This window comes from Canis aureus, chromosome 38, assembly GCF_053574225.1.
Source record: "Canis aureus isolate CA01 chromosome 38, VMU_Caureus_v.1.0, whole genome shotgun sequence".
Taxonomy (NCBI): domain Eukaryota; kingdom Metazoa; phylum Chordata; class Mammalia; order Carnivora; family Canidae; genus Canis; species Canis aureus.
The window spans coordinates 11,294,421-11,308,648 of NC_135648.1; the positions used below are offsets into that span (position 1 = coordinate 11,294,421).

Below are 14,228 nucleotides of genomic sequence, written 5' to 3' on the forward strand. Positions count from 1 at the left end.
AAGTCAGAATCATGGGAAGCAGTCTACTTGCTCCCCCCCCAGAATGCCAGATACAAAGCACCACATAAAATAAACTTGTTGGAAGAAAAACTTAGGAGAATATGATTTTCTTAACTTGAGAGAATCTTCACCTATGTCTGTACTAATATGGTTTGGGGGCTTGTTGTGTTTTTTTGTCATTTTTTTAATTTCAGGATTTGTAGGGGAAAACGCTCAGCCAATCCTAGAAAACAACATTGGAAACCGAATGCTCCAGAATATGGGCTGGACACCTGGGTCAGGCCTTGGACGAGGTGGCAAGGGGATCGCTGAGCCAATTCAAGCTCTGCAGAGGCCAAAAGGATTAGGTCTCGGATTCCCTCTTCCAAAAAGCACCCCTGCGACTGCCACTCCCAATTCAGGAAAATCCACCTAAGAAGAAAAGCAAAGAAGAAACGGTTCATCATTTTTATTCACGATATATATTCCATTGTTTTAAAATTTCAACATAGCTTCTGTTTTTGAAGCAAAAATCTACATTGCCTCCAACTTATCACTCTAGCGTCATAACTGCATACAGTCCTGCCACAGTGATAGAAATGGGGTTCCTTTGCAATTCCTGGTGCTAAAGTGAAAACCTTTACCTTTTAAAATTTTGCAGCAATTTTCAGCTATTTCTAGGCATAAAGAAGAGCTCATTTCTCCTATTTATTTTGATCTCATAGGTCAATCATTTCTAGCTCGATTCATTCGTGTGTGTGTGTGTGTGTGTGTGCGTGCGCGTGTGCAATGCCCAAGCAAATGTGAGCACATCCACAGGTTTCTCAAATGGGATAGGCCAGAAAGGATGGTGTTTCCAATCATCCCAAGAACTTGAGAGACTTGTCATCACATCAGTGAAGTCCTAATCAAGTCTTTGTTTGAAAGGCTTGCCAATTTCACATTCCTCAAATTTGGCCTTTTTGTGAGGATTCTATAATGGGGTGGTACCAATGAATCTATCCTTGGACAATGTAGTATAAAGTTCACAGTGGAAAAATAGCAATTAATGTTTCCCTCTGATGTTTTGACCAAAATAAACCTCATCAATGTTATCACCAGAGTGCCCACAACATGACTTCAATGCAGATTTTACAAATTTTACCTCATCTAGAACATAAAATAATGATTGAAAGAAAAATGTATTTTTTAAATTCACCATGACTGAACTGTAAATTCTGTTGATCTAGACTGACTTCTACCTCTCTCTTCCCAAAGGTTGATATTTTTTTTAAGATCAGTGCAAAGGTGGTAAGCTAATTTTCAATTTTAACCATTGGGGTAGCCTATTAGGATTACCAGATCAATTAATTTGAAAATTTAAATGGCTCTCCCAAGAATTCAGAATTCTGGCAATGATCCAGCCCATTTACAAGGTGAACAAGAGAATGAATGGTAATGATTTGCCCTTTCTAACATCTAAGTAGTTACTTTAAAATCAAGCAAAACAAGTCATTTTTATTATGTGCCTCCTATTGTTATTTTTGAATCATCTGCTTCATAATGCCAGAGATTCTAAATTGCTCTTAGCTTGGAAGATGTTGATCTTCATTATTAAGGACTGATAATATATTTATAATGGCTTTTATTGGTTGAGTAAAGGTCAAAATAACGCATGAGAATCACCTTTCTAATGGAGTTTTTTAACTTATTTTATAAGAGCATTTTTAGGTTCTCAGAAAAATTAAGAAGGTATAGAGATTTCTCACATACCCTCTGCCCCCACACATGTATTATCAGCATCCCCCACCAGAGTGGGACATTGGTTACAATTGACAAGACTACATTGACACATCCTAATCATCCAAAGTACACAGCTTACACTATAATTCACTCTGGTCTTGTACATTCTATAGGTTTGGATAAATGTAAGATGACATGGATCTGCCATTATATTATCACACAGAGCAGTTTCACTGCCCTGAAAATCCTCGATGCTCCATTCTAGTAGGTTTTAGAAAATTTTGCACATCCCCAAGAGTTTTTTAAAGTGGGGAGAGGAAGTTTGTGCAGATAGTATAGACCTTTCCTAGGTGGTCCCCTAGCAGCCAGCTGGGGAGAAAGGGTCATCCTGCCATTTGAGAGCCTCTGTGTTTGCGAATTGTACATGTTCCTTTTAAGAATTACCTTCTTTCCTAGGGATATTGTGGTAAGAGGACAGGTTAGTTAAGGGATTATAGACTACCAAGTGAATAGCTCTTTTGAGGCATTCTTATTAAATAGAATAACCCTGTTGTATCTTTTATGTTTGTCTCTTTGAAATCAGCCGTTTAAAAAAATTTTTTTTTAATTTTGTTGTTAAATACTCATTCTAACTATGTAATGGGTAAAACCTGGAGGAGATCATCTATATACCAGGTAAAAAAATTCTTTATGATAGTGTATAGTGCTCTAGGGTCTATTCAAAGTATTTTCTTTTTTAATTCATTGCCTGAAAATCTTCTAAAACCCTAGAATTTTGAAAAGCAGAATTTGGAGCCACTGATAACACACAGTTACATTATTATGAGACTAGTCCCAAACTCCTGAAGACTTGGCTGTTCTTTTTCATTCTGCGATGTTCTAACCCTCATAGGAAGAGCAGAACATATACCCACTGGCATGGGGAAACTCCTTCATTAAATATCACAGTCTTTATGAGCATGGTGTATCGTTTCCCCTTTGGAAAGGCGGTAGTCACCTGAAGCAGCCCCTCTGAGATGCTCACTTAGCTTGGGTGTTGTTCTCGAACACTCCCTCCAAATTAGTTCATTTTCAGCAAGCAGAAGAAAGGTCTAATTCTTGATGTCTAGAGTCCCTCTATGCAGCTCTCAGAGGACTTAAGACATTTTCTATGTTACAGAAGTATTTAACTATACCAAACATATGAATCAATTCTCAAAGTAGAGAAGTGACATCTTCCCCCCCCACCCATCCCACACACACAAACATACGTCAGAAGCATGTACATCCCTTCCCCATTCAGTCCTCAAGAAAAATCAGTGCAGACCTGATGTTCTGTTTGTACCCAAACGTAACTGGAGAAATAATTAAAATATTCCATTTTTAATGTAAATCAAATCTCTTTTTAAGATATTAAGCCCACTAATATGTGTTTCACATATAGTTAATTTTTACCTGTTGCTATGCACACAGAACCCAAAGCATCCAAAGGAATTCATGATTTAGAATGCACATTCAGGTCTCCTTAGAAGGTGGTAAGATTTTTCTCTGCTCATATGTGACGCCACTTGTCTATGCTACAGTATCTAAAGCCCAAAGTCAAATGAATCAGTCATGCCAAAAGCTTTAGAGAATACATAGGTCTCTTCCTTTATAAATTATCCAACCTTAGCTGTACCCCAGAGAGGCTGAACATGACTACCTTAGCAGTTCCACTTTTTTTTTCTTTGTATACATATTATACTTGATACTGATGAGACCGTGTGATCGGGTCATTTCCTTCCCGCCTTCCCTCCTTCTCTCCATCCTTCCCCCAAATATAATTTTTAAGGCTAGTTTCCCCTCAAATTTGTTTGCTTTCATTTTTCAGTTATAAGGTACCCCTTTAAAAACAGCATAACTAACTAAAATTTACCAATTAATTAGTCTCAATATTTAAATACATAGATTTATAACTCATTCTGTGGTTATCAAACAGAGGTTAAGACAGTCGGGTTAAAGATATGCATAATGTATACTTAGAGATGTGTTTAGAGGGCACATATGTATGCAATAAACAGACATGATTGCAAAATATTGCATTTTATTAATGTTTATTTTAACATTGTGAATTGATATTCTTGTAATTAATTGAACTGACAGTTGCTTCTCTTCACATTTTCATTTTGCGCTAATATTTCATGAAAGAGAAAACCATTTCTTCCTGTATTTTGTCTTTCTAAAAACAAAAAGTGATCTAAATTAAATTAGTATTGTAAAATGAAGTTGGTTAGCAAAGAGTATTTTGGATTTTTTTTTTTAGGTGTTTTTTTTTCCTTTTGGTAGAAAGCTATATTAATAGTACAACGAAGAATGAGAAAATAAAACAATGTTTAAAAATGTTATTTATAAGCAGTCATTGTCTTTGTGCGTTAAATGTTTACCTCTCGACCTTAAGGTAATAAAAGATAGAGTTGAAAGTACTTTTAAAAAATTTAATTACTACCCTTTGACAATTAAGATCTAACAATTAAATTCATTGTTTAATTTCTAAGCCCTGGAAAATTTCCGTATTTACAAAAAAATTTAGAGAAAAAAATTGGCAAACATGTTTGACTGATGAAAGACATATTTATATTGGACTGATTTATATTGACTGATGAAAAACATATTTATTCCCAGCTGACTGTGACCTGTTCTACTACATTTTCGTCATGTGTTTATTATCTCCGAAGTTGGGCAAAACTGACTGATTCAAGGCCCTCCTACTCAAACGTTGTCTGATTCTCAGGAATTCTTCCTTCTCAAAGAGAATCAAGTACACATTCCTCTCTCTGGCCACTCGAAATGTCACTGAGAATCCTATACATTCCAGTCACTCCATTTCCCCCTGGAACATTGTACCTTCCACAAACGTGCTTGGATATTTTAAATACTCTGTGATACTAAAGTGTTGAGTTTTGTTTGCTTATAAGAAGCATCTCACTATGTTGATAAAATTTTATCTTCTCTCCTGAAAGACTAGAGTTGTTAGAGTGAGTAGCTTTTTTTTTTTTTTTTTTTTTTTTTTTTTTTATCCAGTAGGTATTAAATACTCATTTATTTAACAGGCTTGCAGTAATATATACTCAACTGACAAGTGGACCATGAAGGCTCCTTCTGCTGGGTTCCTACTAAGCAAAGACTCATTACTTTACACACCTGACATTTTAAGTAGATCCAGATTTGTCTCTAGTGAGCCAGTGCCATTAACTGCCAGGAGTATGATCTACTATTGCCACTTTTAGTTTTATCTGTACATTAGAGTTGTCTTCTGTCTTTGAATTGTCAGACAGTTTAAATCATTCCCGGATTCACAGACCTCACTCCTTTTTCGTTATCAGAACGTCCTGTGTTTACCCCTTAATCTTTCAAGGAAGAAGTTGGGAAAAAGTTGAAAGCAATTTTTGTGCTTGTTAAGTTTCTTGGGTTGGTTTGTTTGTTTTGTTTTGTTTTGTTTTTTGTTTTTTGTGGTTTGCGTTTTCAAAATAAATCACTAGAATTTTGAATGTGTGTGTGATACTTGATTTTTCAGGTATAAGATGGTAGAGATAAGACCATTATGATAGTCTTATCCCAAATAAAAAGACAGCCCCCCAACAACTATTTTCTCCCTATTTTTCATCTTTTTTATTAAATTTCTAAGAAATGTTTATTCTTCCTGGAGGCAGCATTCTTTAGTAGAGGCAGAGAAGGTGAGAATCAGTCTGCTAACTCAACATGTACTTAAAATATGCCTCCTACAATAGCGATTTCTTACATCCCTTATTGAAGTGGCTTCTTCAAATGCTAGAATTTCATAATTATGGTAAGCAAATGAGTTTGGGGTGAGGATGGGAATTGGGTCTGTCAGATGGCTGTGTGGCGAATCTGTCATTCTCAAGTTCTCTGTGGATGGCTGTAATTCATTATGGAAACAATAGGTCATCTACGGTGCATGCACCAAGTATGAAACTCACAAATAATTTTTTACGTGGCTGTGATGCACTTGGAAGCACACATTCAGGGTGTGAGATCTGAAGTGCTGCAAAACCACAGTATTTCGAGTACAACAGCTATAGTGTCCAGGCTCTCCGCAGTCAGTATAACAGGGTCCATAATTTGTAAGGCTTGGTTCTTGATCCTCGCACAACTTTCCACGCCTCTCCTGTTATGGCACCACTTCAGATTCCTTCCCACGCATCTGAGGCTACTGCACGTGTTTTAATCTTGCAGGACAGCCTTCCAAAATGAGGGAACAATCGCCATGCACACAGGAAACCAGCGTGCTTTGACTCCCATGCCATTGTATTTCTCCATCAGGTCCCTTAACAACTCAGCTAGAAACAAGCAGCAGATTTTTCCCCCCACTCAGTGAGTAATTGTCTGCGCTGCAGTGACAGATGTGCAATATAGCAGCTTCTTCAGGAAAAAATTAACAGTTTGTCCAGCATGTCAGCTCGCTCTTTTTAGTGCTTGGGAGGTCTTGGCCCCATTATGGATGATTTAGAAATTGAGGCAAGCAAAGACCAGCTGCCTGTGCTGAAAGCCTTCGCCAGTCTCCCTCATCTGCATTCCAAGACTCGCTCACATCCAGAAATTGGTGGAGCCCCTCTGGCCACAAGATGAGTATGGGCTGACAATGCCTTGATTTGTTGAGAGAGAGAATAAATGGGTTTTTCAGAAGATGAGGAAATATCACCATTACTGGCCAATTTGCAGCATTTTATCTGTTCTTCAAACATGTCACTTTTGTTATTGTTGCATGGTAATTACATAGTGAAACGGAAAGAAAACAAATTCTGGTTACGTATTCAGATGGATTGCAAAATCATATAATCCTGATAAATGCCCATTTATGATACACACGGATGAAAGGTTCATTTTAATTTTGAAGGGCTAGCTCAGCCATAAATGGGATATAGGATTAAATCCCAGAGAATCTTATTACATAAAAGCAAATAGTCTTTCCCTTTACTTCTTCAGATCCAGGAAATTTCAAGGAGGGACCGTAAAGCATTCCCGCAAACACGATTTTCCGGAGACAATACAAAAAAAATGAATTCAGGATTGCATTCTGGAAAGAAAGAGAACTTTCAGCGAAACCAGGGAGTTCTCTCATCGCAAGGATCATCAGGCAGTCAGTCCTGAAGGCTACTCAGAGATGCAAGTTGGGCCTCCGCTGAAATATTTCTAGCTCAGAGGAATGGCCTTGCATTTTGAAGCTCCGGTTCCTGCTCACTTCTGCAATCTTGCCAAACATTTGGAAGCTAGAAATCAAATGCTTTCCTTATGTCCCTTTTCTAAGAGTATTTCTCCCCCCATTCCCAGGACCCACTGTTGTAAATAAGCGTTGCTGGTGGAAGTCCAGCTGAACATGTAGATAATGCAAAGCAAGGAAATGTCAAGGAACAAGGGGACCAGCACCTTTAAGTAGTGGGTAAAATTGTGAGTCTTTGCTTAGTGGGAACCCAGCAGAAATAGAGTTCATGGTCCACTTGTCAGATGAGTAGATACTACAATAAACCTGTTAAATGAGTATCTAATACCCATTGGCTCCAAGTATGCTGTGACAGGGAAAGAAGAGGCACACCAGCTCTGAACCACCTTGGCCTGAGGGGAACATAAAATACCCTAGTACCACGTCTGGCACACAGAAGGTGCTTTAAATTTGGTATATTTTTCTGTTTCTGATGAAGGGATAAATTGACTTTTTTTTTTTTTTATGTACTCTTCTGGCTGGGGAGGGAAGGTTGGAGAGAAGTGTTAACACATTTTGACTTCACAGCAATTCCTCAATAAAGACGATGATACCCAACAGTCCTCCTAATTTCATAGCCATTGATGAACATGCCCTTAATAATAAACGTTTGCCATGACTCCAAGTATTAGGTTTTTAAAAATCCATTCAGGGTACTTGGGTGTCTCACTCAATTAAATAACAGACTCTTGATTTGGGCTCCAGTCATGATCTGAGGGTCATGAGATCGAGCCCCGCATAGGGCTCCTTGCTGGGTGTGGAGTCTGTTTGAGATTCCCTCCCTGCCCTTCCCCCACCCTGCTTTCTCCCTCTCTCTCAAAAAATAAAATAAAATAAAATAAAATAAAATAAAATAAAATAAAATAAAAATCCATTAGACTAAAACCTATAAATGATAAAAATACAGAATTCAATCACCTGCACTCAATCATTTCTTACTAGCTGACTGAAAATCATTCAGGGACTGCTGACCATGCCTACCAAGGCCTCTGGAATCTACCATGGCTCTCATTTATGGTACTCGTCCTACAGACCTGGGAGGCACAGAACCCATGCTCAGGACTCTAAGAAGAGCTAATGCTTTGACAAGTTCCTCAGATAGGTTGCTTGCTTAAGATATTTAGTTGAAATTCTGTCTTTTCACAGAATCTTTTTGGGAATGCATTCTAGAACAGGGCCTACTACACTAGGCCGTCCCTGAGAATCACCAGGGAGCACTTCAAACATTGAGGTTGGCCAATGGCACTCTCCAAAAGGCATCTGAGTCTGGGTGTGCAGTTGAGAAAGACTGTCCTGGAAGAACCAGAGTAGGTCATCCCCAAACCTTTGCTACATCAAAGCCCGTCTCCCACAATGGACCCTACTGGGTCATCTGCCCCACCTCTCACTTTCTGAGAACTCTCCTCAACACCACCACCCTCCCATCCTTTCCCAAAGGCAATGCCAAGGAATTGAAAATTTGGAGATTTAATTCCGCCCTTGGTGTGAAAGATCTCTTGAATGGAGAAGCAATGAACAGGGAAGCAGAGGGAGGCAATGTGTTCATGAGGTAAAGCAAGGAACAGAGGAGCAGAGGATGAATGAAGATGAAAACAAAAGCACCAGGTCTCTCCCACAGCCCTTGAGCCTGTTAGATGTCCTCTTCAGAAAAGACTGGAAGTCCGTTACAGGGAGGGTGGGGAAAACAACACTTTTCTACAGGAGAATATGACATGCTTTCCACAGGACTGGCCTCTTACATTCTTGGGCAATATACTTACTTTCTGGACCTAGACATCTTATTAGCAAACAGATAAGTCAGAGGGTGAATCGTTCACATTACACAAAGATTTTTCATGTTGTGAAAGAGCACAGGGTCCCTTTAGGTAGCATTTTCTCAAGTGCTTATTTACAGATCATTAAATACTTAACAGAGGGAAAAAGTAAAAGCTAAAGTGCTTAAGCCAGTATTTATTAAATATCCATCATAGATTCAGATAAAGCAAATCTAAAATCATAATGACAGTTAATTGTCCAGTTTGGGGATTTTTATGTTAGCAGACAGGAGGCTAAAATAACAGCCTGTCCAGGTTAATACAGGACTCCTGAGCATTCTTCCGTGGTTATAATTCTTTTCTGAGGGCTTAGCCTCGGTCCCATAAGACACCCCTTTATCTTACAATAAATGTCCTTTTTTTGTACAAGTTAAGCTTTCTGTTATTTCCATAGAGTACTCATTTTCTGCTGGATGTTGGCTAATATATAAATGTATTATAAAACACCAGAAAGTACTACCATAACTTGACCAACTGAATTTTCTCTGATTGTGCAATCATCTAAGAATTTATAGTTTTAAAGGAACTATTACACTTTATAATGCTTTAATAAAGTTCCACCTTGTAGCAATGGAGTATTTTAAATGACTTGGCCTCATTTTCCTTTTCTTTTTTAAACTGAGTCCAACTCTATCAAATTCTAAGCCAGTGAGTGGAAGAGGACCTTCCTGTCTGTGGAAGAGGCCCATTACTGCAAAGGATTTTCAGAAGATTGAAGAAGAATTCTGAATATTAGTGACTTTATTTTTTAAATATGTTAATAGATATTGAACATATAACATTTTTCTCTGAGCTGTTCTACAATTTTTATGTGCCACAGAGTAAGGAGAGCATGTTGAATCTGTAAAATATGATTAGAAGCCACTTCTGCCGCCTTTCCATCCCATCTTACAGCTACCTGGTAATCACACTCCCAGACTACTGAGTTCAGCTGGTTCGTGAGGGGAAATGGCTGTCACTGCTGAGATGGTTTCCCTTGAAATCAGCAACTGCCCTGTTTCCCCATCCAGCTCATCACCTGTCTCCAGCCTATCAGACAGGAGGTCCAGGACCCACTCTATAGGGAGAAAGAAGAAAAGAAAAGAGAAAGAAGAGGAGAGGAGAGGAGAGGAGAGGAGAGGAGAGGAGAGGAGAGGAGAGGAGAGGAGAAGAAAAGAGAAGAGAGACAAAGAAAGAAAAGAAAGATGGGCAGAAAATAGAAAGCAACCCTCCAGCTCCCATGATTTGTTTTCCTTTCATGTCTGGGACCCCGGGGCAATGCTACAGCAGAAGGACCACTGGACCAGAAGTTGCCAAAGCTGTATTAAAATTAGGTGCATCTCTTACCTGTTCAGACACTCACTGAAACTGTTCTGATTCTGTATCCAAATTTATAAAATAAATAGATTGGATAGTGAAGGGAATTGATATTTCTGAGTACCTACTCTGTACTGGGGGTTTCATACATAATTTCCCTATGAACCTCACAAAAAGATATTGCTACTTCTCATTGGTCCTTCTCAGTTATAAAGATTAGACAACACTTAACTTCCATAATGCAAACTAACTGGGGGAAAAAATGTTCTTAAGCTGGCAGAAAGTCCAAATGCTTAATATTTAAAGACATACAATGTTACTGTTTATAGGTATATTACTAAGAAATTCACATCGAATAAAATTTTAGTTAATATTCAAATCGGTGTTTGTGTGCAAATAGCATTTGTATGGTGGCAAGTTTTGAAAATTGTATTTTCCCTAAGTACTTTATTTCCCTGTAGTGTGTTTTGGATGTTAATTGAATGGATAAAATTATCATTATGGTGAACAGGCATCCACTAGCCCAACCCAAGTCTCAGTGACCACAAATTCAAAATTTGTGGGGTCCATATAACTAAGATTTGAAAATATCCTTTGATATATATCTCATGATGTGCCAGGTTTCTGATCATACAGGATAACACTAACTTGACAATATGACCTTGGTCAGGATAGCCCATGATTTCCCAGAACAATGAAGAAGAAAGTGATGGAGTTTTGTTTTTTTTTTTTTCTTTTAAAGAACTAGGGTCCAGGGTAATGACCTTAACTCCATATAGAGTTTGAAGCATTGGAACAGGTTCAGAAAAAAATCAAGACAAATGACTAAAGGCTAAAGGGACTGACTTTAAGAAAAATATAGTCAATGAATAATGTAGAGTTTGCTAAATAATGGCCACAGAGAGGGTTTAATAATCCCAAGAATATTTTAAAGACACAAACATCCAGAAGGAATAGAATTATTTCAGGAATTACCCTTTAGTTCTAAAACGAGAAAAGTGATTGGTTGGCTTAATTTTTTTTTTAAAAAAAATGATGTTTGAGTAAAAGGAAACAGAAACATGTCTATTTTAATGAAAAATATTAAGGTAATCAAAGGAAGAACTATTATGAAATCTCACTCTGAATTAATTGAAGCCCTTTGTGAATCCGTGGAATGCAATGATTCAGCCCAGCTCGGGGATGCCAGGTGGAAATGTTCTAACATACCTGAGAATCTAATCTCCTGCCTCCACTACCAAACCACCTTGGCAGTTAGGTTGTTAAGCCAGGAAAAGTTTTTGGTGCATCTTCTCACTGGGCACAGGCATCGTGTCCATTCTCTTGCTGATGAGTAGCACAGAGTTTTGCTGTGACCCTTTCTGGGTCTATTCTTTAATCTGACTTTTGCAGCTGTGAAAATAACCAAAGTACCTCACAGGTCATTAGGCTAGGTAAACTGCTCATTACAGAGTGAAATGAGACCAATGATAGTCGTATTCTGGCCAACGCAGACTGTGTCTACCTCCTACCATCTAATTAAATGACACTTGCTAAGTATTTATGGAGCATCTACCATATGCTTATCACTGAGCTGGTCACTGCGAGGATTTATAAGAATTTCACAGTGTACTCACTGCCCACAAGAGACTTAGAATCTTTTTAGAGTCATCCCACATATATTCAGGGACGATATTTAAATCTTTTATAATGAGACTGGCACAGACACTGGCCAATGAGAGTGGATACCCATCTCATCTGAATGGATGCCTGCTATAAATAATCGATATGGTGTAAGTGTGTGTGTGTGTGTGTGTGTGTGTGTGTGTTGGTGAAGACCAGTCCTACTTAAATCTGATTTTTTTTTTAAGTTGGAGGGGAAAAAACGATCAACTGTGTATATGCTGCCCTTCCCCATCCATAGTAAACAATACCAATTGGTAAATGTGCTCCTTACAATGAACCCAGGTGCAGTCCTTGACAGTCAAAGGCAATCAAAGAAGTTAACTCGAGTGACAAAATCCCTTACTGACATCAAAAGTGTTGGTCACAGAAGGAGAGTAATGTCAAGACACTTAAGCATACAAACCTTTAGTGAAGTTTTCTTGATACTTTTCTGGAATTTCTTGTTTACCCTTCATCAAGTGACTGTCCCTTCTTACAGATGTACACATACTGGTTTTTCCCATCCCCTTTCCTCTCCTACGCCCTTCCTCTTGTCTGGCTAAAAAGATTTCCCAGGAATCTCTGTACATTTAGAATCAGATTAAGCCTCATCTCTTGCTACCAGTCTTACCCTTATAAGCTTTATGCACCTTTTTAAAGCACTGATTAACACAGAATAATATTTTTAACTTTCTTTGAGGCAGGGATTAGGATTAGTTTTTAATAGCTCTCTCATCATTTACTTTGTATCTGTCTTCTAGCCTTATTTTTATTTTTATTTTTTTGCCTTATTTTTATTTTAGGCCCAGAAAGTAAGTATTCACTTTTCATGACACTGTACACAATGATAATTGACCCATAATTAAAATTTAACTGACCAAATAAATAAATGAATGAGAAAAAAATTCTATAGGCCCAAAGGCCATATGCAAAAGCTAAGGATGCTTTAAATTGCCTCAAATTTTTGAGAATGCCAAAAGCAGAATAGATGTTTGCACAATTTTATTTAAGGTAAAATACCTTTTCAAGCAAATGCGGTGGGAAAGACTGTAAATATTCCACACAGGGCTGCCTCCGGCCGAGTGTCTTAACTAAGAGGGAAAGTTCAGAGAAATCTGTAAACAAAACGTCTGCCAGAGGTGACAAGAAAACATTAACTCCCATCCCCTCCAGTGAGTGTAATCTTTTAGTGAGGCCAGCTGGCATTTTACACAAGTTTACCTGGTGTCAAACCTGCTGGTAACGGTGTTGTTCTGATTTAGAAATAAAGGATTGACTCAGAGGTGTCTATAAAATCATTCTGCAGGATGATAAATCCCAACTTTAACACCAAAATGAGAGGTAAACCATTAGCTCCGGCTGCTGCTTGGACCTCGTGCTTAACTCAATCTTCAGGATGTCAGTGTGGTTGGGGTGGAGGTCACTGGGCAGGCTCCGGGATGGGCTTAGCAAACACAGGGCTGCGCTTGCTCTCTGCTTGATGCAGCTAGCTGCCTGCCGAGGACACCCCCATCTCGGGCCCCGTGTGAATGAGTGGTCCATAAGTCCACAAAGTGGTTTTTGAAATCTGAATAAGAGCTCAGCTATCATCTCCAAAATTGTGGCTCATCAAGTAGAAATTATGAAGAGATCCTGTTTTTCACTTTGTTTTATTGGCAAGCATCCTTAGTGGAACTGACTCTTTCCATAATAAGCTGTCATCGGATACAATTGTTTTGGAATATGGTCTCCGTGTTTGATTGCAGGGTCTGCAGGCTTCAGACGGTAGGAATGCAATGCTTAAGCTTCTTCACTTATTGCCTGCTGGTGTACAAATATAGGATTTGGCAATTTAGCCTAAAGCCTTCATCTCTCCTGCTATATACACCCACTCTGGGAGGTACTGAGAATGCAACTTTCCACAGGCTCCGAGACAAGAGGAGGCCCATAAAGCCGGAATCAGAGCCAAGGTGTGGGTCTGCCTTATGCATAATCAACCCACAGAATACAGTCTGATGGACCCCTTGCTACTGAACTTTGGCCTCCCCGCCACTGAAATAAAAATAAATAAATAACAGCCAAATCCTCATAAATGCTGAAAAGAAGCAGCTGGTAGCAAAACAGCACTTTAATAATAGGAATAAAAACAAAGCCAAAGCTGGGAACAAAAAAGGCTTCTGTCTGGGAAAAAAAAAAAAAAAAAGAATTAACGTAAAGAAAGGGATCAAAGCCACTTCTCTATCACGCAGCCCTGTCGAGGAGGAGAAAGAAACTTCAACATCAGAAACCATTCGGATGCTCCCCCGAATAATGGAAAGCAATGTATTTTTTTTTAATCCCTATGTTAACATACTCTGCCAGGATATGTTTAGGATTATTTCCATTTCCTCCTTTGGTTTGAGGAATCACCATATAACAAAAATGATGATGAAACCCCATTCTTCTTGTTGGCACACCCGTGCCAGTCCTGCCTGGCAGCTGAGTCTTCACTGAATTTTGTTCATGAAAATGCTCTGCTATTAACCGCGTTCCTGAATCCTTGGTAATTTAGCAATCCG

General features: G+C 38.6%; 1 protein-coding gene across 4 annotated transcripts in view; it reads left to right on the forward strand.

Moving 5' to 3' along the window:
* The window catches only part of GPATCH2 (G-patch domain containing 2), a 170,445-nt gene extending 163,738 nt beyond the window's left edge, over positions 1–6,707 (forward strand). For 2 of the 4 annotated variants that reach the window (XM_077886672.1, XM_077886675.1), the window contains one exon: positions 195–5,207. In XM_077886672.1, coding sequence (XP_077742798.1) covers positions 195–415 — 221 coding nt within the window. In that variant the 3' untranslated portion in view covers positions 416–5,207. Of the gene's footprint in view, positions 1–194; positions 5,208–6,663 lie in introns of those variants that run through there. The other 2 variants (XR_013374084.1, XM_077886674.1) reach the window with 2 other exon arrangements.
* The last annotated feature ends 7,521 nt before the right edge of the window (positions 6,708–14,228 follow it).